This window comes from Rosa chinensis, chromosome 4 (genome assembly GCF_002994745.2).
Source record: "Rosa chinensis cultivar Old Blush chromosome 4, RchiOBHm-V2, whole genome shotgun sequence".
Lineage (NCBI taxonomy): Eukaryota > Viridiplantae > Streptophyta > Magnoliopsida > Rosales > Rosaceae > Rosa > Rosa chinensis.
The window spans coordinates 4,262,266-4,289,202 of record NC_037091.1 but is presented as its reverse complement, the minus strand read 5'-3'; the positions used below and the strand labels follow the sequence as shown (position 1 = coordinate 4,289,202).

Below are 26,937 nucleotides of genomic sequence, written 5' to 3'. Positions count from 1 at the left end.
TGGGTTTACATAAAGCATCCCAAGCGCGCCAATGCATAGACCACTTCTCCTCCGTACTACCCCACCAAAACTGAGCACATAATTGGTGAAGTTCATGAATAAGAGACTGAGGTAGCAGATAACAATTCATCGTATATAGAGGCATAGCCTGAGCTACTACCTTGATTAAGATCTCTCTACCAGCGCTGCTTAATAATTTAGACCGCCATCCTGTCAGTTTCTTTGACAAGTTGTCTTTAATATAGGCAAATGTATCTGTCTTGGACCAGCCTACTAGAGTTGGGATACCTAGGTATTTCTCATGCTTGTCTACCATCTGAACTCCCAGAATATTCGCCATATTTTCGCGCAAGTGGGGAAGCACACTCCTACTGAACACCACATTACTTTTCTGCAAATTAACTTGTTGCCCCGATGCTTTCTCATAAATATTAAGTAACTGACTAATAAGATAACAGTCCTGAGGACTAGCATAGGAATATAACATGTTATCATCAGCAAAGAGCAAGTGACTAATAACAGGAGCCCCATCACAAATGCATAACCCCTGCCATTGACCACTAGAAACAGCATGACAAATAAGAGCCGATAGACCTTCAGCACATAGCAGGAATAAGTAGGGTGAGATAGGGTCACCTTGCCTCAGACCTCGCTGCGGAGCAATGAAACCTCTGGCATTGCCATTAATGAGAAAGGAATAACGTACCGTGGACAGAAAAAACATAATCAGTTCCACCGATTGACTAGCAAAACCCATCTTGAGCATAATTTTCTGCAAAAAACTCCACTCCAGCCTATCATAGGCTTTGCTAATGTCCAACTTAAGAGCCAAAAAGCCCTCCTGACCCCACCTCAATTTATGCATGTAGTGAGCCACCTCTGAAGCCACAAGTGTATTATCAGAGATTAGGCGATCTGGTACAAAAGCACTCTGTTGAGACGAAATAAGAGCTGGTAGAAAGCTCTTCAACCTGTTAGCAACAACTTTGGAAGCAATCTTATAAATGACATTGCACAAAGCTATGGGTCTCAAGTGCGACATATTCACCACTTCCTTAATTTCTGGAATCAAAACCACATGAGTAAAGTTCAAATTCGGGGGCATCTCCAAGTTAGTCAACATTGACATAACAGCATTACTCACTTCATGACCTACCAAGTCCCAATATTTCTGAAAAAAGAAAGGAGACATACCATCAGGCCCCGGAGCTTTGGAAGGGTGCATTTGAAAAAGAGCGTCTCGGATCTCCTCCATGCTATACGGAGCCAATAAGGTCTCGGATCTTCTTCTTTATTATTATTATTATTATTATTGGATAAAGTTCATAGACAAGATGACTTCAGTATGTATGTACCCTTGGTTTTTGTTCCACGGCAAACAATCATCATACTGGCCAATTTTGAAGTTAAGCCTACAAGGGCCATTGCCAAAAGATTTTATACACCACCAACACTCATGGCAGTAGTCTCTTCCATCAACATATACATCAAACCATTTAAATGAACCAATTCATTGAAAACTGCAATAGAAGTCTGTTCGGCCTATCAAGGTAGGTTTGAAACTGAACTCATAGTATTGTTGGGGAAGAAGCACTTTGACGCTGAGCTCATCATCTGCGGATTTACAGTGAAAGGTGAGATTCATTCCTCCGCCCAAATCATTAGTGATTTTAACATATGTTTTAGCATCACATGTGGTTGTTAAGAATAGCAAAAGCAATATCAACACCGTATTTCTTATATATACTAGCTAGCATAGTTCCACAGAAAATGATGAGATTCAAACATTAATCATGGATTAATTTCTGTAAAGGAAGGTGAACCTAGACGAGGTGTGAGTCTGGTATATTCAGTTATGATTCATTACGATTCATGCATATCGGCATTTGCAATATAGGAAAGAAAAGAAATGAAAAGAAGAACTATTCTCAAAAAAAAAAAAAAGAAGAAGAAGGAAAGGTAGATAGTCTGAGATAGACAGAAATCGAAGAGAGGCAACATAAATAGAGGAGAAGTTCATCAGCCATATCCAGTTCTTGTGCTGTACCATATAAAAGGGCTTTGAAGGACAAGAACAATAATTTATCCTAATTCATACAAAATTCCCTGAACCATAGAGTTGAAGCAGGAATAGCCAACAGATTTTTTTTGTAACCAAAACATTATTTTAATTCGCCAAAAGAAAAGGGAAAAAAAAATCTATAAAGATGTAGAAGGGCAAGCTGCAGGAGCCAAAGTGTTCCCACCAACCCTGATGAAAATGCACTTTTAAGTTTCACTACTTATTCCACTAAAAGGAAATATGTAACAAAGATAGCAAAATGGTGAAGATACTTACAGTTCCATCCATAGAAGCAGAAACCAGCCGGGTGGTCATCCATTGGCACATTGATAAATCTGTCACCTCTCCATCATGTTTACCAACAAATTGGACCCCATCAACAAGCTTTTCAATAGGAAACTTAATAGGATCCTCAGCATAAGGACTTTACCCTTTGCAACTTTAGTAGTATCAATTTGTAGAACACGCTTCCCAACCTGAACAACCAAAACCTGCTGCAAGTATAGAAGCAAACGATAGATCAATCAACCACTACAAGATCAACAGACAAAAGATCATGGACATCAAAAGCATTAAGCTATAACTCTTTGATTGAAAATAGCATTAACAGAATCATTTACTTGTTTATGACAGTGCCAACAAACTCGTGGATGAACAACTTCCCCCTAACCAACTATTTGAATGGCCATAACAATCTTTCCTGTGATTTGTGGCATACCATCTTCGTCTGGACCTTCAGAAATTTTCCAGACAAAAAGATGTCCTTCTACACTCACACCTGAATATTCAAAACCTGAATATTCCCCTGCTTCAATCCATAGCATACTTATGACTTATTCACCGCAATTTGGCTGCCCAACACCAGCTTAAGATCCGATTCACACTTGGTTATGGGAGTAACTTCTAGCTGTGGCTGAAACTCCCTGGGCAACCAAACACCCACATCGTAAACCACGCTATCCCCAATCAAATGCCTGCTTTCGGTAGCTTATTGCTCGATCAGGCATTCAAATCAACATACCACTCTCACAGTATCAATTCCATCCTTAGAAACAATGAAAACCAATTCCATTTCCTCAAGAAGGTCAGCACACACCTGCCGCATCACCTTGAAGCAAGATTCTTAGCCAAAGCCAGGCTAGAACTTCTGATACCAAAAAATTGTTGTATATGAGTTTGGCAAATTATTGTCAATACTTGTTTACGAAATTTCAAGTTGTAATCTATAGAGGAAAATTTAATGTGCTTGTGGCATGCACACATACAAGGAAGATTTTTCTTAAAGTGATGCATTTCATATTCCATGTGCGTAATCCATGGACCATGTGGACAATGCAACATCATGCCTTTTTACCATGAGATGTTTCGATAAAATTGTTGTAGAAAGTGATTTTCATTGCCTTTGTTTATACAACTAAACAGCTTATATAGCAGCAGATATGCTGCTGTTACATAGAGAGAATAAAGTGCATTTACAACAAATATAAAACAGATCCGAAACTGATTCTATCACAGTAATTACACAGCAAAGCAGAAACGGTAGCTAGGTTATGGCTTGATTGTAGCCAATGATTTATGCTCTCTAACATCCCCCCTCAAACTTGACGGTCCTGGACGGACAAGTTTGTGAGTAAGAAGAGCATGATGGTGCTTGTGAAGTGGTTTGGTAAGAAGAGCGGCCGGCTGATCAATGGATGGTATAAAGCAAACACGATGACTACCAAGAGCCACCTTCTCACGAACATAGTGATAATCAAGTTCAATATGAACTTGACGGAATGTGATAGACATTTTGTAGAGAGAAATTAGAAGAACCTAACGCCTAGGGGAAGTTACAAGTATGGGAAACGGGCATTGAGTCCCCATTACCCATATATACACTATGAGGCCCTCCATAAGATCGGGGATTGTTGACAGGCATGGCTGTCATGTGGTGGGTTGCACCGGTGTCCGGGTACCGATTTGGATCAACAGCATAGTGGACCCCAGCAAAATAGGGAGCAGTACTTAGGCTGGATGACCTTTGTGGGCATGGAGAAGAAGTGGAAGCCCAGGTAGGAGAAGAGAACAGGTGATGCTGCATCGCGTAGAGAGGCCAAATCTGATCTGGTCTGGTCAGGAAAAGCCAAACAATTGCAGGGAGGACTGCAAAATGATGTCAGCGAGGCCTGGGACGGAAGTAATGCAGGCAATCTGAAGTCGGTCTGGATTGAGAAGGCCGCTGGTCTTGGCTGCAAAATGATTGCTGTTGCTAAGAGAGGTAGGAATATTGGAAAAGGAAGGAGGAGGATTGCTGCTGGGAAAAAGGAAAAAGAAGAGATGCAGGAGGACAAGATTGAAGAACAATACGTGAGAAGAAGATTACACACAGGTAAGGATCCTAGACCTAGGCTGATCCCATGTAGAAAGTGATTTCCATTGCCTTTGTTTATACAACTATATAGCTTATATAGCAGCAGATATGCTGCTGTTACATAGAGAGAATAAAGTGCATTTACAACAAATATAAAACGGATCCTAAACTGATGCTATCACAGTAATTACACAGCAAAGCAGAAACAATAGCCTAGGTTATGGCTTGATTGTAGCCAATGATTTATGCTCTCTAACAATTGTAAACAATAACATATGGGCGCTTGAGCCCAGAAGTACTAGGAAAAGAGCATAGGCAAGAGTACAACTAGAGGAGAATAGCATATACCTTTGCTTCTAGTTTATTTGCTCAAATTGAGCTAGATTAGCAATTACCATGTAGCCAACTTGGCCAGAGTTTGTAACCTCTCCAAGTGCAAAATCTATAGTCCCCACTGCAAATTGAAAAAACAAACAAATTGCATGATATCAATCACCTAGCAACATAGTAACAAGTAAAGGAAATGAACCAGAATACAAATGTTACTAATGGATCATATCAACCAAGTTCAATGAATACCATAATTTGCATGTCCTAGCTAGCAGATTACCACCAATATTCTCCTACAACAATGGAATCAACTGAGGACAACAATAAACAATTTTGATACTATCATTTCACGTAGTCAATCTCAGGCTCCTACCAGATCCAAAGCATCATGCTACTACTAGCCATTATATTATGCTAACTATTATATTATGGAAAACTGGAGGACTTTGTAGACAATACACAGGTAAGTTTCAGTTACTGGTAGCCATCAGTTGGCTTCAAAGAATCTCCATGATCATATGCTTTTGCATTTTCTCATATCATGTGCTAGCATCACTGCATTCTTAAAGATTCCCAAAGATTCACGAAGTCTGATGCAGGGAGTAATTCATATCAAGGGTTTGGAGCATGCATATTCCATAAAGAAAGAAAAAAAGATAGATGGAGAGCCATTTTGTTCCCTTCTGAATGATTTAATCACAAAGTTTAAGGATGAATTAAATTTTCTTCTCTTTTTCCTTGTATTAACAGTTTCGGAGTATTAAAATCAATGTCAATGCTTTGTCTGCTGTAACCACTAGTTACTGCCTAAAAAGAGTGCATGGACTATACATATTTCCAACTGTCAATGCATACATCACTTTAAATGTACTATGTAGCCCTTATAGTGAGTGAGTTGACTGGGCCATTTGTTCAATTCTGGAATAACAGTTGCTAGGCTGAAAATGTGAAACTTGCCCTTAATGCACCTCAAAATAGGCTAGAGTCCAATTGTACATGATGTACATGGTTACAAAGTATCAAATTTTAATGCAGTAACAAACAACATAGATCTGAGCTTAAAGGAAAAGATGAATATATGAACTTGCAGATTGATGATGAGTAAATAGCAGATGAAGACAACCTCAAAACAGGCTCATACCCAAACCTGAAAATGTTAAAATCTTATTAGTTGTGGCACACTATGAAGCTTCAAGTAGAATCAATAGCAGGTGGCATTTCAAACCTCTCTGTCTCGACTAAACTCTGAAGTGGATGGTTCAGAGTTCAGAGTTCAGAAGTGGATGGCAGTGTTGGCAGAGACAGCCACTGGTCTTGATCACCTTTAACTGGGCCACGAGGTTTTGTTGGTTCTGAAGAGTTCAGAGAAAGCCTTAACAAGTCAGTTGGTTCCTCTTGGTGTTGAAGCTGTGGAGTAGTAGTTGAGTGATGGGAGCTGCGGAAAAATCGGATGCTCCTGCTGCTCTTGTTGATGCCATTTTTATGAACTTACAGATTGATGCTTGCCCCCCCCCCCCCCGGCGAGGTTTGCTTGTTACCTGCAAATTTGATGAGAAAATAAACATTAATTATATGAAAATGTCAAGGAGCTAAGTTACGTATGCTAATTTACATCAATTAACCAAAGATCATACCTTCCGAATTAAGCAAGAAAAACTAAGAAGAGAATCTTTGAAATATGTACGAGGAGATATTTTCTCTCTTATTGAACATTGAACAAGAAAACTACATCCACTGGGAAAAGAAATGGATGATGAGCATGGAATATAGCACATACTTTTACTTCTAGTTTTTTTGCACTCGTCCCAAATTCAGACAGATCAGCCTGTACCCTATTTTGCCCGAATCTGGAACCATTCCAAGTGAAATTTTATAGTTCCCACTGCAAACAGAAGCACCAATCAAAATGTATAACAATAATCACCCAGAAACATTATTACTAGATAACATTAATCAAAATGTTCAAATATTAATACTGGATCATATCAACCAATTTGTATGGACTACCTTGATTTGCAGAGCCTAGCTGACTGCCACCAATGCGCTCTCCTACAACAGTGGGATAAACTGACAATCAACAATCTTATCAAAAGAAAAGAAGGGAAAAAAAAAAAACTGATCGTCAACAACGAAGATAATGGAAAAGTTGAGATTCTTGAGACCTCAACATATAGGTCCTTAGATTGAGGATAGTCCAATACTTCCAACTATTTTCTAAAACTACAGAGGGACCTAGACAATGAGCTATTCGTCCAGTGTTCTGTTAATGATTAAAACCAGTTTCTGATTGTAGAATTACGATCAAGTACAGACCTTAATACATATGCACTATTATTTGAAACTGCATGGTTTTTAATACTTCCTCTAAATTACCCGAAAAAAAAAAATTTGAAAAAGTTGTAAGTGGATTACACATATACACTTACTCATTGATCAGTTTTGCTGAAAATAAATACTTGTTGGAGAGAGCCTGATCCTGCAGCAGTCTCTAAAGAGACTCATGCCACTTGCTTATGATTGAAAACCCTCATCAACCGCCACATATGATTGCTGCGATGGAATACATGCTGTCAGACTTTTCCACAAACATATTCGAAATCAAAATTGCCTCAGTTAATATAAGTATTGAGTAGAAGTAGTTTAATCTCTTTCTTACGATGCCACTAGACCTTGTGAATGGTAATCCAGATTGGTGGTAGCTACTGAATATGTGCTGCTGAATTGATGCAAATAATTAATGCTTGCTTGCATGAGTCTACAACAGAGGCAAACTCCACGAAGGCGTAGCTACTCACAGTATTAATTCCATCCTTAAAAACATTGAAAACCAATTCCTTCTTCTTCAAGAAGGTTAGCATCATAACCTTGAAGCAAGATACTTAGCCAAAGCTAGGCTAGAACTTCTGATACCAAAAACTTAGTATATGAGTTTGATTAATTATTGGCCATATTTATGAAATTCCAAGTTGTAACCTGTAGAGGAAAATTTAATATGCTTGTGGCATGTACATATGCTAGGAAAATTTTGCTTAAAGTGATGCATTTCATATTCAATATGCTTAATCCATGGACCATGTGGACAATGCAACATCATGCCTGTTTAACATGATATGTACCGATAAAATTGTAACCAACAACATATGGGCACTTGAGCCTAGAATTACAAGGAAAAGAGCATCGGCAAGAGTACAGCTAGAGGAGATAGCATTTACCTTTGCTTCTAGCTTATTTGCAGTCGTCTCAAATTGAGTTGGATCAACATTCAGCATGTAGCCAAATTGGCCAGAGTCTATAACCTTTCTGAGTGGAAAATCTATAGTCCCCACTGCAGATGAAAAAATGAATTGCATGATATCAATCATATAGCAACACAGTAACAAAATGAAAGCAAAGAAAATGAACCAGAAACAAATGACAATAATGGATCATATCAACCAAGTTGTGTGAACTACCTTAATTTGGATGGCCTAGCTACCTGATTACCACCAATATTGTCCTACAAGAATGGCATCAATTGAGGACAAATTCACTAATTTCGATACCACAAAACAATCATGACTATAAAAACATGAAATCTGCAGAATTTTAGAACAAAGAGAAAAGTCAAACCTGAAAATAGTAGCTAGTCTCTGAAAGAACATATCTAAGTAGTGCATGGCATTATCGTTGGAACTCTGGAGTTGATGGTGAGGTAGACTGCAGATTCGCCAGAGTCGACTGTGAATTGGGAAGAGGATCAAGATTTGCTTGCCAATTAGAAGTCTGGAAAATTTCAGCCAGGGGACTCCACCACATATCACAGGTGGATGCAGATGAAGATGCAAAGTGATCGGGGAAGGGAGGCATTGATGGTTGCTCCTCAGTGCAGTGTTGTTTTGAAGGAATTGGTTGCTCCTGCTGCTCTGGTTGATGGTCATAATCCAAGTTGGCTCCATCACAAGGCCTCTTTTGTTCTGCATTCGCCGACGAAAGCCACGAAAGCCAATCTACCATCGGCATGCCACTCTCATCGATGGAAGTGGTTGAGTGATGGGAGCTATGCAGGTCAGGGAACATGGGGACTGGGCGACGCCGCCTCTATCACAGTTCCACGATTTGTCCGTTTCAAGAATTTCTCCTCCAGTGATTCACAACCACTTATGTATAGATCAACGTTTGGTGGAAGCTCCGGAATTCCTCGGAGTCTCTTGCAACCGTTCAAGACAAGGGTCTTCAAGTTGAAAAATTTGGTGAGGCAAGCAGGAAGACTAACAAAATTGTTTCTTGACAGATTAAGCCGCTCTAATGTTTCCCAGCAATCAAGAGTCATCAGGAAATCACAATCTGATAATAAACTGCATCCTCTCATATATAGCGCCCGTAACTTGGGAAGTGATAGTGAGCAACCATCAACATTCAAACTTTTGGTATTTGTTGGAAATCTAGCGAGATTTGAGCAGTTACAAAGATAAAGGTCCGTTAAATTTTGCAACCCATAAATGCAGCACGGCAGAGTTGTGAGATTTTTGCATTCACTAAGATCCAACCGTTCAAGCCCAATGAGATTTTCAACTGACTCATCCAATTCTCTTATGTCACTGCCATCAAGAGAGAGCCATCTCAAGGACTCCATCTTTACTAGAATTTTTGGAAATGTAGCCAGTTTTGAGTTTCCAAGGTTCAACACTCCCAGCCTAATAAGCCTTGTGATAGACGGATGCAATTCTTTAATGCAAGTGCCTCTTAGATCCAAGTCTCTCAAGAAACCCATCTCTTTCCCAACTTCTGAAAATTCTTCAAGCTTGCAATAGCTAATAGAGATTGTTTCTACAGATTTCAAGTTGATTTTTCTTGGAAACATAATAAGGTTAGAGCAATGGTCAACATTCAAGGTAACAAGGTTATGAAGGAATCGAATTGAATCAGGAACCTCAACTAAGCCGGTACATCCATATAGTATCAACTCTTTCAAGTTAGGGATTCCACTCAAGTTTGGGAGTTTCTTTAGGGATCTACAACCACTTAAATTCAACCCTTTTAAGTTAGGGATTCCGCTCAAGTCTGGGAGTTCCTTTAGGGAGTCACATCCACTTAAATTCAACTCTTTCAAGTCAGGGATTCCACTTAAGTCTGGGAGTTCCTTTAGGGATAAACAGCCATGTAAATTCAACTTTTCCAAGTTAGGGATTCCACTCAAGTCTGGGAGTTCCTTTAGGGATTTACAGCACCTTAAATCCAATTTTTTCAAGTTAGAGATTCCACTCAAGTCTGGGAGTTCCTTTAGGGATGTACAATGACTTAAATCCAACTTTTTCAAGTTAGGGATTCCACTCAAGTCTGGGAGTTCCTTTAGGGATTTACAGCACCTTAAATCCAACTTTTTCAAGTTAGGGATTCCACTCAAGTCTGGGAATTCCTTTAGGGATGTACAATGACTTAAATCCAACTTTTTCAAGTTAGGGATTCCACTCAAGTCTGGGAGTTCCTTTAGAGATGTACAATGACTTAAATCCAACTCTTTCAAGTTAGGGATTCCACTCAAGTCTGGGACTTCCTTTAGGGATTTACAGCCACTTAAATCTAACTTTTTCAAGTTAGGGATTCCACTCAAGTCTGGGAGTTCCTTTAGGGATTCACATTCACTTAAATCCAACTCTTTCAAGTTAGGGATTCCACTCAAGTCTGGGAGTTCCTTTAGGGATACACAGCAACTTAAATTCAACATTTCCAAGTTAGGGATTCCACTCAAGTCTAGGAGTTCCTTTAGGGATACACAGCAACTTAAATTCAACATTTCCAAGTTAGGGATTCCACTCAAGTCTGGGAGTTCCTTTAGGGATGTACAGCCAATTAAATCCAACTCTTTCAAGTTAGGGATTCCACTCAAGTCTGGGAGTTCCTTTACGGATTTACAGCAACTTAAATCCAACTTTTTCAAGTTAGGGATTCCACTCAAGTCTGGGAGTTTCTTTAGGGATGTACAATGACTTAAATCCAACTCTTTCAAGTTAGGGATTCCACTCAAGTCTGGGAGTTCCTTTAGGGATTCACATTCACTTAAATTCATACATGTTAGCCTTGAAAAATTCTGTATGGCAAAAGAAAAAGGAAAATATCAACCAAGTGGATACAATAATTTACAACATAGTTATCTATTACTTATTTTTAATTAAAGAAGTCCTGAAATAAAATGAATTATTAGATTATAGTACCTTACGCCCCTCCCATAGTCGTCTGATTTTGCAGCTAGTAATGTTGAGCTCCACAAGTTTGTTTGCTTGAAAATCAGATGGAAAACACTGCAACGGACATTCTTCCCAATCGAGCCACCTCAACTGGTTGGAGAGATAATCAATATCTCCAGAAAAGGATATACTTCTCATAGAAATATATCTAAGATTCTTCATCTCTGAAAAGCTTTTAGCATTCAAAGATATTGTAGATGATAGCCACGGGAACTGAATGCCTATAACTTTATTTGTACCCTATAGTAAAAGAAAGCAAGCTTAGTAACCCAGCAACATTTATGATTGCAATTTCTATTCAAACCAAAAAACAAAAAAACATAGCAATTTCTATTGGAAGCACAACTACTGTTTTAATACAGTTTTCTTTAAGGTCTCAATAAGAAATCATATTCAATATAAAATGCTTTTTGAATTGAAAAACACAAAACATCATTAATATACTTACTGTATTATTTGTTAGAACGTAGTCTACATCTTCTTCACTCCACACTCTGCTGCGTTTCCCGGGTTCATCAGGTGACTCCTGATACACTATGTCTTTACCCATTTCTTCTATCAAGTCATGCATCCAAATATGATCATCTTTGTCAATTCTTATCAAGGCTTTTTCTTGCAGTTGTGCAATACCAATCACCATTGTTTTGTGGTCGTAGCAAGCTTCTAGTATTGGTTTCACATGGTCTGAATACTCACCTTTAAAGAAGCAAGCAATATCAAGAAATAGTTCTTTTAAATCTTGTCCTAGAACATCATAACTTAGTTTGAGAACTCTATGTATATCTGCCTGAGGACCTCCTTTACAACTACCTATTGTAGCTTCCCACTCCTCTGTGCTTCTACGAAATAGATGAGAGCCTAAGACTATCAAAGCTAACGGAAGGCCTTGGGCATAGTGTATAACATGTTGTGCAAGTTCCAGATAATCGCTTGGAGGTTCATTTCTTTTGAATGCATGCAAGCTAAACAACTCCAAAGCATGACGATCATCTAACATCTTAACCTCATATACTTCATTAACTTCATGAGCAATTAGCCAACGTTTATCTCTTGTTGTTATGAGAACTCTGCTGCGCGGGCCAAAACAATCAGGGGATGGAACTAAGTTCTTTAATTGGCTAGAATCACTCACGTCATCAAGGATTAAGAGAACTATTTTACGTTGCATCCTTGTCTTTATCAAACCGACTCCTTCATCAACACTGTGCACCTTCAAATTTTCCCCTAAAATATCAAACAAAAGCGTCTCTTGCAATTGGGTTATGCTTTTTGATCTAACATCTGCTAAGAAACAGTTACCTTCAAACTTATGGCGAATAGAATTAAACACAGCTTTTACAATTGTGGTCTTTCCTATTCCACCAGTCCCCCATATGCCCACCATGCGAAAAATATTTTCCTTGGCTTTTAAAAGACTGTCTACATCTCGTATACAAGATTCTAATCCAATTGGATATTCAGCAACGTGCCACTCACATGAAGGGTTTACTACTTGGGTGGACAACTCCCCAACAATGTCATTGATAAATTCAGTCTCGTACCTAAGAATTTAAAAGCATATATAGGAAATCAAATAAAGTAGAAGATTATTGGTGTCTTCAAAAAAATAAATCTAACTAATCAACTAGCTAGTGGGGTTGGGTTAAAAACATACCGGCCCTCCTCGAAAGTCCATCCAGACAAATCTGCTGCTTCCTTGAGAGCTGCCTTCCATTTATCCATGCTATCCTTGTAAAATTGATCAAGTGTTGCAAATGCGTCACCGAAAGCACCTTTTTGGTATCGTACATCTGAAGGAGCCACCTTGTAGAAAACAGCTCTAAACTTCTGTCCTTTGGATTTTCTGTAGTCAAGTATCTTGACCAGTTCATCTAAGCACCACCTTGAGGAAGCATAATTTTGAGAGAAGACGACGATTGAAACTCTGGACTCCTCAATTGCTTTGAGGAGCTCTTGTGATATGTCTTCTCCTCTGCTAAGCTTATCATCTCTGAAGGTCTCAATTCCCTTGTCACACAGAGAAGTATACAAATGATCCGTAAAATTGTAGCGTGTATCCTCGCCTCGGAAACTCAGGAAGACCTGGTATTTGTAACGATTTTGGTGATCAGTAGAAGAAAGTGGGAGAGAATAAGATGAAGAACTGGATGCTGCTTCGTTGGTCAGAGAAGCCATATTCTGCTTGCTTTGCTGCATCTGTTGAATGTTGGCTTTCTATTGATCTGCCTTCCTGGAGTGCTTTTGTATTGTAGATCTGAGATCTCAACTCTCAAGAAGATAGTTTCTTGGTGCGTGCTGCAATGTGAATGTGAGGTTGAAAATGGACTAAATCAGAACCTCTATGAGCCTTGTTCTTCTTTCTTTGCAATTTCTCTGACACGCTTTCTTTTTAGACTTGGACTAAAATTATATTGGAAGACTCTTTTTTCTTTTTTCAGAGGTGATGACATTCTTGGAAAATCATTACTTTGATGTTTGATGGAGCAAGGAAATATCTAGTCTAATGTGTACATTTTTGTTTGGGTTCCATGTATTTTCTATGGAGGAAATTGCATTTAAAATCATATTGCAATCTTAAGGTATCTAGAAACTGTGTACATTTTGGGATTAATTTCAGTTTACCCCCCTGAGGTTTGAGGGTGTCATCATTTCACCCCCTCTACTTTCAATTTTGAATTTTTACCCCCTAAACTTTCCAATTTCAATCAACCGTGTCCAATTTCTCTTATTCCGTCCAAAGTCAACGTTAACTTTGACTTTTGAGGGGTAAAATGGTCTTTTCAAGATAAAAAAAATATATAAAAAATTAAAAAAAAAAACATTTTTTTTGTTTTTTGTTTTTTTTTTTTTTGTTTTTTTTTTTTTTTCTATTTCTTCTTTTTTTTTTGTCTTCAACCTATACACCAAAAGTTATAATAGGTTTATAAAAATAAAAAAATATTCTAGGTGGTTGAAAGCCGCTTGCTGATCTACGATATTTGTGATATATCTCCGATAAAGTGAAGAATTTTAGGATATAACCCCAATAAAGTGAAGAAATATCTGTAAAAAATAATTTTACACTTTATCTAGAAATAAATATCTGTAAAAAAATAATTTTACACACTCGCTGGTCTACGATATTTGTGATATATCTCTGATAAAGTGAAGAATTTTAGGATTCCCTAATAAAGTGAAGAAATATCTGTAAAAAAATTATTTTACACTTTATCTGTAAATAAATATCAGTATATTCCCAATAAAGTGAAGAAATATCTGTGTAAAATCATTTTTGGTCTACGATATTTGTGATATATCTCCAATAAAGTGAAAAAATTTAGGATATATCCCCAATAAAGTGAACCAATATCTGTAAAAATGATTTTACAATTTATCTGTAAATATCTGTATATCCCCAATAAAGTGAAGAAATATCTGTGTAAAATCATTTTTTTACAGATATTTATTTACAGATAGTGTAAAATTATTTTTTACAGATATTTCTTCACTTTATCAGAGATATATCACAAATATCGTAGACCAGCGAGTGTGTAAAATCATTTTTTACAGATATTTATTTCTAGATAAAGTGTAAAATTATTTTATACAGATATTTCTTCACTTTATTGGGGATATATCCTAAAATTCTTCACTTTATCGGAGATATATCACAAATATCGTAGACCAGCAAGCGACTTTCAACCACCTAGAGTATTTTTTTGTTTTTATAAACCTATTGTAACTTTTGGTGTATAGGTTGAAGACAAAAAAAATGAAGAAATAGAAAGAAAAAAAAAAAAACGAAGAAACATAAGAAAAAAAAAAACAGAAAAAAATTATTTTTTATATATTTTTTATCTTGAAAAGACCATATTACCCCTCAAAAGTCAAAGTTAACGTTGACTTTGGACGGAATAGGAGAAATTGGACACGGTTGATTGAAATTGGAAAGTTCAGGGGGTAAAAATTCAAAATTAAAAGTAGAGGGGGTGAAATGATGACACCCCCAAACCTCAGGGGGGTAAACTGAAATTAATCCTACATTTTGTTTGGATTCATTGTATTTTCTTGGTAGGAGATTGCAAATTAAATCATACGGCAATATTAACAGCTCACTTTATTGATTTTCAGGTCTATTTTAAAGAATTTGAAGAGAAAAAGAGAATGATCAATTTTTCTTCAAATCCCTAGACCAAAAGAAATGTTACTTACCAAATTACAACTAGCATAGGGCAAATTACCAAATTATTCTCATTGCCATTTGTTTTGTTTAATTATCAGTTGCTTGGATAATATCCCAAGTAGACTTACTTTACACCATCTGTTGGATGTTGCCTTCCTAAAAAATACGCTAACTAATCAACTACCTATTGTGGTTGGGTTAAAAACATACCGGCCCTCCTCGAAAGTCCATCCAGACAAATCTGCTGCTTCCTTGAGAGCTGCCTTCCATTTATCCATGCTATCCTTGTAAAATTGATCAAGTGTTGCAAATGCGTCACCGAAAGCACCTATTTGGTGTCGTACATCTGAAGGAGCCACCTTGTAGAAAACAGCTCTAAACGTCTGGCCTTTGGATTTTCTGCAGTCAAGTATCTTGACCAGTTCATCTAAGCACCACCTTGAGGAAGCATAATTTTGAGAGAAGACGACGATTGAAACTCTGGACTCCTCAATTGCTTTGAGGAGCTCTTGTGATATGTCTTCTCCTATAGTCCTATGCTAAGCTTATCATCTCTGAAGGTCTTAATTCCCCTCAGACACAAAGCGTTGTACAAATGATCTGTAAAATCGTAGCGCGTATCCTCGCCACGGAAACTCAGGAAAACCTCGTATGTGTAATGATTTTGGTGATCAGTAGAATGGTGATCAGTAGAAGAAAGTGGGAGAGAAGAAGATGAAGAACTGGCTTCATTGGTCAGAAAAGCCATATTCTGCTTGCTTTGCTTCATCTGTTGAATGCTGCGTTCCTGGAGTGCTCTTGTATTGTAGATCTGAGATCTCAACTCTCAAGTAGATACTTTCTCGGTGCCTGCTGCGGTGTGAATGTGACGTTGAAAATGGACTAAATCAGAACCTTTATGAGCCCCGCTCTTCTTTCTTTGCAATACACACACGAGGCGCACTTGCCAAGGAGTTTCTCCTTTCACCTTTTCCTTTTAGACTTGGACTAAAATTATGTCGGAAGACTCTACGTACTTGGAAATTAAATAGTCTACCCTGTACATTTTGTTTGGGTTCAATGTATTTTTTAGAAAGGAGATTACATGTAAAATCATACGGCAATATTAGATATTAAGGGCTGACTTTGTTGATTTCAGGTCTGTTTTACACAATCTCAAAAGAAAAAGTCTTCAAATCCCTTGACCAAAAGAAATGTTACTTACCAAATTACTATTAGCATAGGGCAATGAGTTCTCAATTTTGTCGTATATTCTCATTCACTCATTGCCATTTGTTTTGTTTAATTATCAAGTATCAGTTGCTTGGTTAATATCTCAAGTAGTCTGAGGATCAAAATCTTACAGTAGAAAGGAATCAAAGGATTGCTTAATCCAAGGAAATATGGTGCAAATATGATATGTTTCGATAAATTGGCACCTACACGCGTAGGAAAATATTGTAGGCACAAAGTGCACAACTAAGGTGAACAGCAGACACTTTTGCTTCTAGCTAGCTTATTCAGAGTTGGGAAGAATCTGCACCCATTCCCAGTGGCACCTCTTTCCTCCCTGCAAACAGAAATTATATCTCAATAGCCTGCAATATGGCAAGTAGTAAAGTAAAACAAAAACAAAAAAACAAAAAAAACCAGAAAGCAAGATCAATAACAACAGGATACAAGATGTGTGGAAAACCACTTCCTTATCTAATCATCAATTTTCTCTGAAAACGGTGGGACCAATTCACTGTCGGCAATGACAATGGATACGGCATACCTGTACCTCATCATCATGTAGCCAACCTCCGACTATCAGATCCTCTGTGTTTGTTGAATCCTTGTGTCTACAATTATGAAGCAACTCAAAAACCAAAACCAAAAGCAAATGGCCAAATGCATACTGAATGGGAAACAGAAAGCCAGCCAACATTGCTCAAGGAGGCCAAAGTTCATTGCTGATTTCTACTTCTTAACGAAAATTAGCATCATCCGACTCTTGTTCTAGAAAGAAAGTTTTAATCACTTAACTAAAGAGTGATTTGGCGAATACTGTATACAGAGGTTTGGAACATATTCTAGAAAGAAAGAAAAATGAAAGACAAAGAGAGAGACAACCATTTTGTTCCTTAACAAGTTAGGGATTAATGTCATGTTCTTCTCTTTTTCCTTATATCAAGTGTTAGGGGATTAATATCAATGTCGATACCTTATGTGTAGCCACTAGCTAACCTGTCGCATAATAGTGCATATATTAACTAACAAACTATACATATTTAGGACTGTCACTGTATTTATCAATTTCAAGTAACCTATGTAGTTCTTATCAAGTAGAGACAGAGACATATGTTCAATTATGAAGTTACACTTGCTAGGCTAAAATTTGAAGTTTTCTTCATCCAATGCTCATCAAAATATACCAGAGTTAATTGAACATGATAAACATGGTAATGGGAGTAACAAGGTTGCACTAACGCAGTAAAAATAAAGATAGATCTTGCCCCTTTGTGCTCCCAATGCAGACGTGGATGAAACAACAGTCGGAATTCAATTGAAGCAGACATGGTTGGGACTTCTGGACGGATTTTGATGCAACATTTAGATACTCAATATAAATATGATGATGGTGTAGTTGCTAGAGCAGAGATACTCGAAACCTCAGTTTATAGATCTTTAAATTGAGGGTACTCCAATCCTTCCAACTACTTTCTAAATTTACAGAGGAAGAATAAGTTTGCTAAAAGAATGAGCCATTTTTCGATGTTCTGTTCATTTTACTAAGCAGGTTTCAGAAACATGTAGAATAATGATTGAATAATCATAGATGCGTGCTGTTATACTGCAACATAACGACACAAAACCAGCACCATCTAAGTTAAAAATTTAAATTAAAAACTTGGAAAATGAAAAGATTCAGTTATTTATTAGAAGATGATTACATTTACATACCTACGTACATATTGTAAACTTGTACTCATCCTGCAGCAGCCTCTAAAGAGCCTCGTGCCACTTGCCTATGACTGTACAGATAATCAGTCTCATCAACCACACTACTTGATCACTGCAATGGAATACAGGCAGTCAGACCTTTTCAAGAACAGATACACAAAACAAAATTGCCATTAATCCATGGAGCCATTTACTAATATCAAAGTTCTTTCCAAATATAACTAGACGTACTTGCTCCTCTTTCTTAAGGTGCTAGTATGGTAACCCCAGATCCAAGCCATCCATATATGCTGATCAGTTGATGCAACTACCATTTTTCTAATTTCAAATGTTACTAACCACTATGAATTAAAAGCTCAGAAAAACCAACAAATGAAAAAACAATGATATCCAGAAGACCAACATGGCTGCACGCTGTAAGTACTGCCACAAAGACTACTTCATCTGGTTTCACCCTTTGCTTAAGCGTGTCATCAAAAAGCTCTATAGCTCACTCCCCATTTCCTTGCATGGTCATTGCTCCAATGGCTGCTGTCCAAGCAGAAACATCTCTTCTTGCCATGTTATCAAACACCTTCATTGCACTTTGAAGGTCACCACATCTAGCAAACATGTCAACTAAAGCTGTGCCGAGCCACATGTCACAGTTAATTTCGTGTTTTTTTTTTTTTCGATATAAGCATGAATCCACAAGCAGAAATGACATGCACCATAGTCACCAAAAGCACAAATCGAACTAGTCCACGACATAGTATTTCTCTCAAGCATTTCATCAAACACCTTCCGGGCAAGATCCAGTTCCCAATAAACACGTGTTCCTCCTAACTCATCTTCACAAGTGACCCATGGAGCTGAACCCCTTCACAGAAAGCCACAATCTTCGAGCACGCGCTCAATGCAACATCGGAACAATAGCCTCGCCACTAATCAAAGAATTGTACATGAACAACACACCCTTTGTTTTTCTCTACTCTGTTTTACGAATCAGAGGGGAGTCATTTGAAGTGGAAATGAGAGTTGAGGTACAAAAGATGGTTTCTTTATCATGAATTACATTTCAACTGTGAATGTAGTCGATCGACTCTCTGTAATTCCAATGAGTGCAGTTGAGCTTGACAGATATCAAGGCAACGCTAATTGGCTTCGTTTTCTATAGTTAGAGGAATATATGAAGCAAAAAGATACATAGGATAAACCAATCAAGGAAATGGCATTGGACACAATGATACTACAAACAGATGACATTGGACAATGATTGGACAATGATTGGTTTCTATAGTTAGGGGGAAAAAAAATTTGAATTAAAATTTTCTTAGCACGTTAAGCACAATGATACTACAAACAGATGACATTGGACACATGGATAAACCAGATTTTCTGTCAATATGACTAGTAGGATGCCAATCTAATTTCAGAGGCTTGTTTAGTACACACTGATTTAACGAGCACTGTTATTGGATGTGAAACAACCTCACCTGTCTTCATACAGCAGCAGCACCATGGTGATAGTAATTTGCTACTTCCTCTGAGTTACAAAACAAGGAAATGAAAAAGACACGTGCCCTTCTTCGTGGCATCAGATTACAAGTATTTAAATCTCATTTTCATAACTCAACTAAGCGTCGTTAACTGCAAAAGACTAGCTCGTTAGAAAGAGCCTTAGATATTGCCGTGATGGTATTTGGAAGTGTTCTGCAGCAGCCTCCATACAGGGAAGCCCCAGCCTCACGTCACTGTCTGCAAACTCTTCATCAACCCCCCACTCAATGGCTGCAATGAAAAAGCACATGCAGTCAGGACTTCCTCACCAACATGTTAATTCAACATTTTCATCATCCATGGAACAGTTCATCATATACAAGGAAGATCAGTTTCATATTTTTACCAACAAATGGTACAAAATTCACCATCTTGTAATATAAAATTAAATCTGACAAAAGAACATTACTTTGTGAATTATACCATAAATGAAATGATCTAAACCCGGATGCTATAGCTGAAAGAGTAGGGCAAGCACTGTGCATTCATATGGAAGGAGACTTACCACCCATTGCTTGCTCTGACCAACAAATGGTCTCACCACTGTTGGTGTATATCACTATTGGTTCGCTTGTTACCTACAAATTTGATAGGCAAGGAACATTAATTATATGAAAACGTTAAGGGGCTAAGTTACAAATGGTAATTTATTCCAATTAACTAAAGAAAATGAGCTATTCGTCCAGTGTTCTGTTCATTTCATGAAACCGGTTTCTGATTGTAGAAAATAATGATCAATTAAAACCTAAATGCAAAGCTTAATATGTATACACTGTTAATCTGAAACTGAATAGTTTTTATACTTCCTCCAAGTTACAAAACAATGAAAAAGGAAAGGTATTTATTCTAAGAGGATTACACATACACGCTTACTCATTGATCTGTTATAGACATACTTGTTAGAGAGAGCTTCATCCTGCAGCAGCCTCTAAATACACTCATGCCACTTGCTTATGACTGTGAAAACCCTCATCAATTACCACATAAGATCGCTGCATTGGAATACAGGCAGTCAGACTGTTTGAAGAACATATTAGAAATCAAAATTGTGAATGGTATATTAAGATCCAAGTTTTTATAATATAAGTATTAAGTAGTGCCTGCTTCTCTTTCTACGGTGCCACTAGACCTTGTGAATGGTAATCCAGATTGGTGCTAGCTACTAAATATGTGCTGCTCAATTGATGCAAATAATTAATGCTTGCTTGCATGAATATACAACAGAGGCAAACTGCCAAACTCCAAGGAGTAACTACTCACAGCATCAATTCCATCCTTAGAAACAATGAAAACCAATTCCTTCTTCCTCAAGAAGTTCAGCACACCTGCTGCATCACCTTGAAGCAAGATACTTTGCCAAAGCCAGGCTAGAACTTCTGCTACCAAAAAATTGTTTTATATGAGTTTGACAAATTCATATTTATGAAATTTGAAGTTGTAACCTGTAGAGGAAAAATTAATATGCTTGAACAAACCTTAATGAGCACTGCTATTCTGAAATAACCTCAGCATACAACGCCAGCACCATATATGCTTATAGCTCCAGCATCATGCCACTTCCTATGGTAAACACAAACTCTTGATCAACCAACCCATTAGATCACTGCAATAAGTGCAATGGAAAAGACATGTAGTCAGACTTTTTCAAGAATGAGAAATCTAAATTGCCATCATCTTCTGTTTTCATGTGCTCGAAGTACCAAGCATTCATTTGAATCGTATCTTATTTTGGCAGAAGGGTGTTGGAGGAAAAGAATGAACAGAATATCATTTATATAAAGCAGGGGACTCACTATCCCTTGCTTACTACTGCAGGGGACTCAACCATTTATATAAAGAAGAGAAGGAAAAACCAAATGTCTAGAAATGTCAACCCTAGTATGCTTACTACTGCATTGGAATATCTTGAAGGAAAGAATACTCATAAAAATCTTGATTCTAACAATTTGAAACTTGAAGTTAAAAGAGCAGCATCGTTTCAAGTTGTTGCTTTGAACCACTCAGAAAGAACACATCTCAGTGAAATTTGCTTCCGCTAATGCACCTCAAAATACACCAGAGTACATTGTATGCACATGATATTAAATGGCAATGCATGGGAGTAACAAGGTGTCAGATTCTAATGCAGTAACAGTCCAGATAGACTGCCCCATTAAGATCTGAATGCTGACTACCACAATGCATTACACAGGGTGAACAACAGTCAAAATTTACTGCACTTGAGTTTTCCCGTGCAGCTGCAAGAGCTACTAACTTACGTTGCCATTAGCCAGTTCACCGCTTAGGATTTGAGTCTCTGATGATGCGAAGCTAATAGCTTCCTGCAAATAACATCACATTGCAGAGTAACACATAAATACGTGCAGATAAAACTGTACACCATTGTGAACCCAGAAAACCCGCATAAGAAAGCAAAAGTAAAGCCAAAAAATTTCTCATTCCTAGAAAGATATCAACCAGTGAGATCTTGACCAACCAAAAGAAAACCTTGTCTCTAGAACCCAACACAGACTCATCCTTTCAGTCGTTAACTCAAAAATACTACCATTTGCAGGTGGAGAACATTAATACTTTGAGATTCAAAACATAAACACTAGTGGAGCAGCACTACACATTCCAGTTCAGCTGTATCAACCTATGACCAGTTACATAAATACTAGTGCACCCCACAAGAAGTTCTACAGTCACTGTGAGCAGATAATAATTCCTAATAAACTACCGATCTTCATTCCCCTTTTTCTCATATAGAATCAAAGACCCCAAACATATAATTCTTGAAAGCATAAGCGAAGAATATTTGTCAATAAATAAATGATCAAAAGAGAAGAAGCTGGACAGAGTACAAGCATACACACTCTTACAGCGTGGGCCAACGGCGAATGTGCAGACTCAAATTGCTGCTGAGCCACAGTTGCATGTTCAACCATTGCTTTCTGGAATGTGGCATCTACTTGCTCAAACATGGATTTACATGACGTCTCAAAGGCAGGTACCACTGAAGCTTCCATGCTAGACTTGAGAGCATCCTATGATTTAATCATAGGATTTAATCACAAAGTTTAAGGATGAATTTAATTTTCTTCTCTTTTTCCTTGTGTTAGCAGTTTCGGAGCAATAAAATCAATGTCAATGCTTTGTCTGATGTAACCACTAGTTACTGCCTAAAAAGAGTGCATGGACTATACATATTTCTGACTGCCAATGCATACATCACTTTAAATGTACTATGTAGCGCTTATAGTGAGTGACTTGACTGGGCCATTTGTTCAATTCTGGAATAACAATTGGTAGGCCTTAATGCACATCAAAATAGGGAAAAGTTCAATTGTAGATGATGTACATGGTTACAAAGTTTGAAATTCCAATGCAGTAACAAACTTGAAAAAGATGAATATATGAACTTACAGATTGATGAGTAAATAGCAGATGAAGACAGCCTCATACTCTGAAGCTTCAAGTGTATATATAATAAATTCTCAAAAAAAAAAGTGTATATATAATAAATAACAGGTGGGATTTCAAACCTCTGTGTCTCAAATAAATGATGTTATTGTCTAAACTCTGAAGTGGATGGTTCAGAGTTCAGAGACAGCCGCTGGCCACGAGGTTTTGTTGGTTCTGACGATAGAGAAAGCCTTAACGAGTCAGATGGGCGCTGTGCAGGTCAGGGAACATGGGGACCATCGATGCTTGCCCCCCGGCGAAAAGGCGTTGTCGCTTCGGAGTTGGCTCTTGAATTGACGGCGACAATTTGTCCCAGCCCCAGTAATTTACAACCTCTTATTCTTGGTTTAACGTTTGGTGGAAGCTCCGGAATTCCTCGGAGTCTCTTGCAACCCTCCAAGTCAAGCTCCCGCAAGTTGACAAATTTGGTGAAGCCTAACAAAATTGTTTCTTGACAGATCAAGGTCCGTTAATGTTTCCCAGCAATCAAGAGTCATCAGGAAATCACAATCTGATAATAAACTGCATCCTCTCATATAGAGCGCCCGTAGCTTGGGAAGTGATAGTGAGCAACCATCGGCATTCAAAATTTTGGTATTTCTTGGAAATCTGACAAGTTTTGAGCATCCACCAAGATGAAGCCACTCTAAATTTTGCAACCCATAAATGCTGCATGGTAGAGTCGTAAGATTTCTGCAACAACTGAGGTACAACCCTTCAAGCCCAACGAGATTTCCAATTGACTCATCCAATTCTCTTATGTCACTGCCTTCAAGAGAAAGTTGTCTCAAGGAATCCATCTTTACTAGAATTTTTGGAAATGTAGCCAGTTTTGAGCATCTTCTCGCATAAAGAGCCTCTAGATTGTGCAACTCATAAATATTATACGGCAGGATTGTAAGATTTTGACTGTCCGTTAGGTCCAACTCTTCCAGCCTAATAAGCCTTGTAATCGACGGATGCAATTCTTTAATGCAAGTGCCTCTTAGATCCAATTTTCTCAAGAAACCCATCTCTTCCCCAACTTCTGAAAATTCTTCAAGCTTGCAATAGCTAATAGAGATTGTTTCTAAGGATTTCAAGTTGATTTTTCTCGGAAACATAATAAGGTTAGAGCAACCGTCAACGTTCAAGGTAACAAGCTTATGAAGGAATTGAATTGAATCAGGAACCTCCACTAAACCGAAACATTTATATAGTTCCAACTCTTTCAAGTTAAGGATTCCACTCAAGTCTGGGAGTTCCTTTAGGAATTCACAGTCACTTAAATTCAACTCTTTCAAGTCTGGGATTCCACTCAAGTCTGGGAGTTCCTTTAGGGATTCACAGCCAATTAATTCAACACTTTCAAGTTAGGGATTCCACTCAAGTCTGGGAGTTTCTTTAGGGATGTACAATGACTTAAATTCATACATGTTAGACTTGAAAAATTCTGTATGGCAAAAGAAAAAGGAAAAGATCAACCAAGTGGATGCAGTAATTTACAACACAATTATCTATTACTCATTTTTAATTAAAGAAGTCTTGAAATAAAATGAATTATTAGATTATAGTACCTTACGTCCCTCCCATAGTCGTCTGATTTTGCAGCTAGTAATGTTGAGCTCCACAAGTTTGTTTGCTTGAAAATCAGATGGAAAACATTGCAACGGACATTCTTCCCAATCGAGCCACCTCAACTGGTTGGAGAGATAATCAATATATCCAGAAAAGGATATACTTCTCATAGAAATATATCTAAGATTCTTCATCTCTGAAAAGCTTTTAGCATTTAAAGATATTGTAGATGATCGCCACGAGACCTGAATGCCTATAACTTTATTTGTACCCTACAGTAAAAGAAAGCAAGCTTATTAACCTAGCAACATTTGCAATCATTATTCAGACCAAAAAACAAAAAAACAGAGCAATTTCTATTGGAAGCACAAGTACTGTTTTAATACAGTTTTCTTCAAGGTCTCAATAAGAAATTATATTCAATATAAAATGCTTTCTGAATTGAAAAACACAAAACATCATTAATATACTTACTGTATTATTTGTTAGAACGTAGTCTACATCTTCTTCACTCCACACTCTGCTGCGTTTCCCGGGTTCATCAGGTGACTCCTGATACACTATGTCTTTACCCATTTCTTCTATCAAGTCATGCATCCAAATCTCATCATCTTTGTCAATTCTTATCAAGGCTTTTTCTTGCAGTTGTGCAATACCAATCACCATTGTTTTGTGGTCGTAGCAAGCTTCTAGTATTGGTTTCACATGGTCTGCATCCTCACCTTTAAAGAAGCAAGCAATATCAAGAAATAGTTCTTTTAAATCTCGTCCTAGAGCATCATAACTTAGTTTGAGAACTTTATGTATATCTGCCTGAGGACCTCCTTTGCAACTACCTATTGTAGCTTCCCACTCCTCTGTGCTTCTACGAAATAGATGAGAGCCTAAGACTATCAAAGCTAACGGAAGGCCTTGGGCATAGCGTATAACATGTTGTGCAAGTTCTAGATAATTGCTTGGAGGTTCATTTCTTTTGAATGCATGCAAGCTAAACAACTCCAAAGCATGACGATCATCTAACATCTTGACCTCATATACTTCATTAACTTCATGAGCAATTAACCAACGTTTATCTCTTGTTGTTATGAGAATTCTACTGCCCGGGCCAAAACAATCAGGGGATGGAACTAAGTTCTTTAATTGGCTAGAATGACTCATGTCATCAAGGATTAAGAGAACTTTTTTATTTTGCATTCTTTCCTTTATAAAACTGACTCCCTGATCAACACTGCTCACCTTCAAATTTGAGTCCCTTAAAACATCATGCAAAAGTCTCTCTTGCAGATGTTAGATCTAATTCAAATGGCCTAATCTAATTCAAATGGCTAGGCCATTTGAATTAGATCTAACATCTGACAAGAAACAACTACTTTCAAACTTATGGCAAATTGAATTAAACACAGCTTTCGCAATTGTGGTCTTTCCTACTCCACCAGTCCCCCATATGCCCAACATGCGAAAAATATTTTCCTCGGCTTTTAGAAGACTTTCAACATCTTGTATACAAGACTCTAATCCAATTGGATATTCAGCAACGTGCCACTTACATGAAGGGTTTACTACTCGGGTAGACAACTCCCCAACAATGCCGTTGATAAATTCAGTCTCGTACCTAAGAATTTAAAAGCATATATATAGGAAATCAAATAAAGTAGAAGATTATTGGTGTCTTCAAAAAAATAAATCTAACTAATCAACTAGCTAGTGGGGTTGGGTTAAAAACATACCGGCCCTCCTCGAAAGTCCATCCGGACAAATCTGCTGCTTCCTTGAGAGCTGCCTTCCATTTGCCGATGCTATCCTTGTATACGCATTGATCAATTTTAGCAAATGCATCACCGAAAGCGCCTGTTTGGTGTCGTACATCTGAGGGAGCCACCTTGTAGAAAACAGCTCTAAACTCCTGGCCTTTGAATTTTCTGCAGTCAAGTATCTTGACCAGTTCGTCTAAGCACCACCTTGAGGAAGCATAATTTTGAGAGAAGACGACGATTGAAACTCTGGACTCCTCAATTGCTTTGAGGAGCTCTTGTGATATGTCTTCTCCTCTGCTAAGCTTATCATCTCTGAAGGTCTTAATTCCCCTCAGACACAAAGCGTTGTACAAATGATCTGAAAAATCATAGCGCGTATCCTTGCCTCGGAAACTCAGGAAAACCTCGTATGTGTAATGATTTTGGTGATCAGTAGAAGATAGTGGGAGAGAAGAAGATGAAGAACTGGCTGCTGCTTCATTGGTCAAAGAAGCCATATTCTGCTTGCTTTGCTCCATCTGTTGAATGCTGCGTTCCTATTGATCTGCCTTCCTGAAGTGCTCTTGTATTGTAGATCCGAGATCTCA

General features: G+C 37.8%; 2 protein-coding genes and 1 long non-coding RNA gene across 33 annotated transcripts in view; 1 reads left to right on the top strand and 2 right to left on the bottom strand.

The window, feature by feature from the left end:
- LOC112196425 (disease resistance protein RPV1) overlaps positions 1-26,937 on the bottom strand; it is a 100,291-nt gene that overhangs the window by 73,241 nt on the left and 113 nt on the right. For 11 of the 31 annotated variants that reach the window (XM_040517434.1, XM_040517436.1, XM_040517437.1 and 8 more), the window contains exons 1-11: positions 15,342-15,429; positions 12,624-13,264; positions 11,418-12,510; positions 10,937-11,209; positions 8,355-10,812; positions 8,198-8,241; positions 7,958-8,070; positions 7,172-7,295; positions 6,753-6,794; positions 6,523-6,627; positions 5,971-6,283 (exon numbers count right to left, since the gene is read on the bottom strand). In XM_040517434.1, the coding sequence (XP_040373368.1) occupies positions 8,791-10,812; positions 10,937-11,209; positions 11,418-12,510; positions 12,624-13,165 (3,930 nt within the window). In that variant the 5' untranslated portion in view covers positions 13,166-13,264; positions 15,342-15,429 and the 3' untranslated portion in view covers positions 5,971-6,283; positions 6,523-6,627; positions 6,753-6,794; ... (2 more) ...; positions 8,198-8,241; positions 8,355-8,790. The other 20 variants (XM_040517418.1, XM_040517423.1, XM_040517417.1 and 17 more) reach the window with 20 other exon arrangements.
- LOC112196432 (disease resistance protein RPP5-like) lies at positions 16,556-26,127 on the bottom strand. The gene is made up of 12 exons (XM_040517453.1): positions 25,071-26,127; positions 24,596-24,868; positions 23,120-24,471; positions 22,457-22,621; positions 21,854-21,916; positions 21,071-21,198; positions 20,856-20,971; positions 20,492-20,587; positions 20,101-20,173; positions 19,532-19,826; positions 18,057-19,197; positions 16,556-16,954 (listed from the first exon to the last, which is right to left on the bottom strand). The coding sequence occupies exons 1-3, from the start codon at positions 25,788-25,790 to the stop codon at positions 24,373-24,375; spliced, it is 1,092 nt and encodes a 363-aa protein (XP_040373387.1). The 5' UTR covers positions 25,791-26,127; the 3' UTR covers positions 16,556-16,954; positions 18,057-19,197; positions 19,532-19,826; positions 20,101-20,173; positions 20,492-20,587; positions 20,856-20,971; positions 21,071-21,198; positions 21,854-21,916; positions 22,457-22,621; positions 23,120-24,372.
- The window catches only part of LOC121052433, a 70,873-nt gene continuing 61,003 nt past the window's right edge, over positions 17,068-26,937 (top strand). The window contains exon 1 of the long non-coding RNA XR_005809062.1: positions 17,068-17,391. This is a non-coding gene — a long non-coding RNA (uncharacterized LOC121052433). The remainder of the gene's footprint in view (positions 17,392-26,937) is intronic.

Excerpts from the sequence above, each read along its gene's own strand:
- LOC112196432 (XM_040517453.1), bottom strand. The coding sequence starts at position 25,790 with ATGCAAAATAAAAAAGTTCTCTTAATCCTTGATGACATGAGTCATTCT. Across the intron at positions 24,869-25,070 it reads ACGTTCTAACAAATAATACA|GGTACAAATAAAGTTATAGG; the intron begins GTAAGTATATTA and ends CTTTTACTGTAG. Across the intron at positions 24,472-24,595 it reads GACTATGGGAGGGACGTAAG|AATTTTTCAAGTCTAACATG; the intron begins GTACTATAATCT and ends TTTGCCATACAG.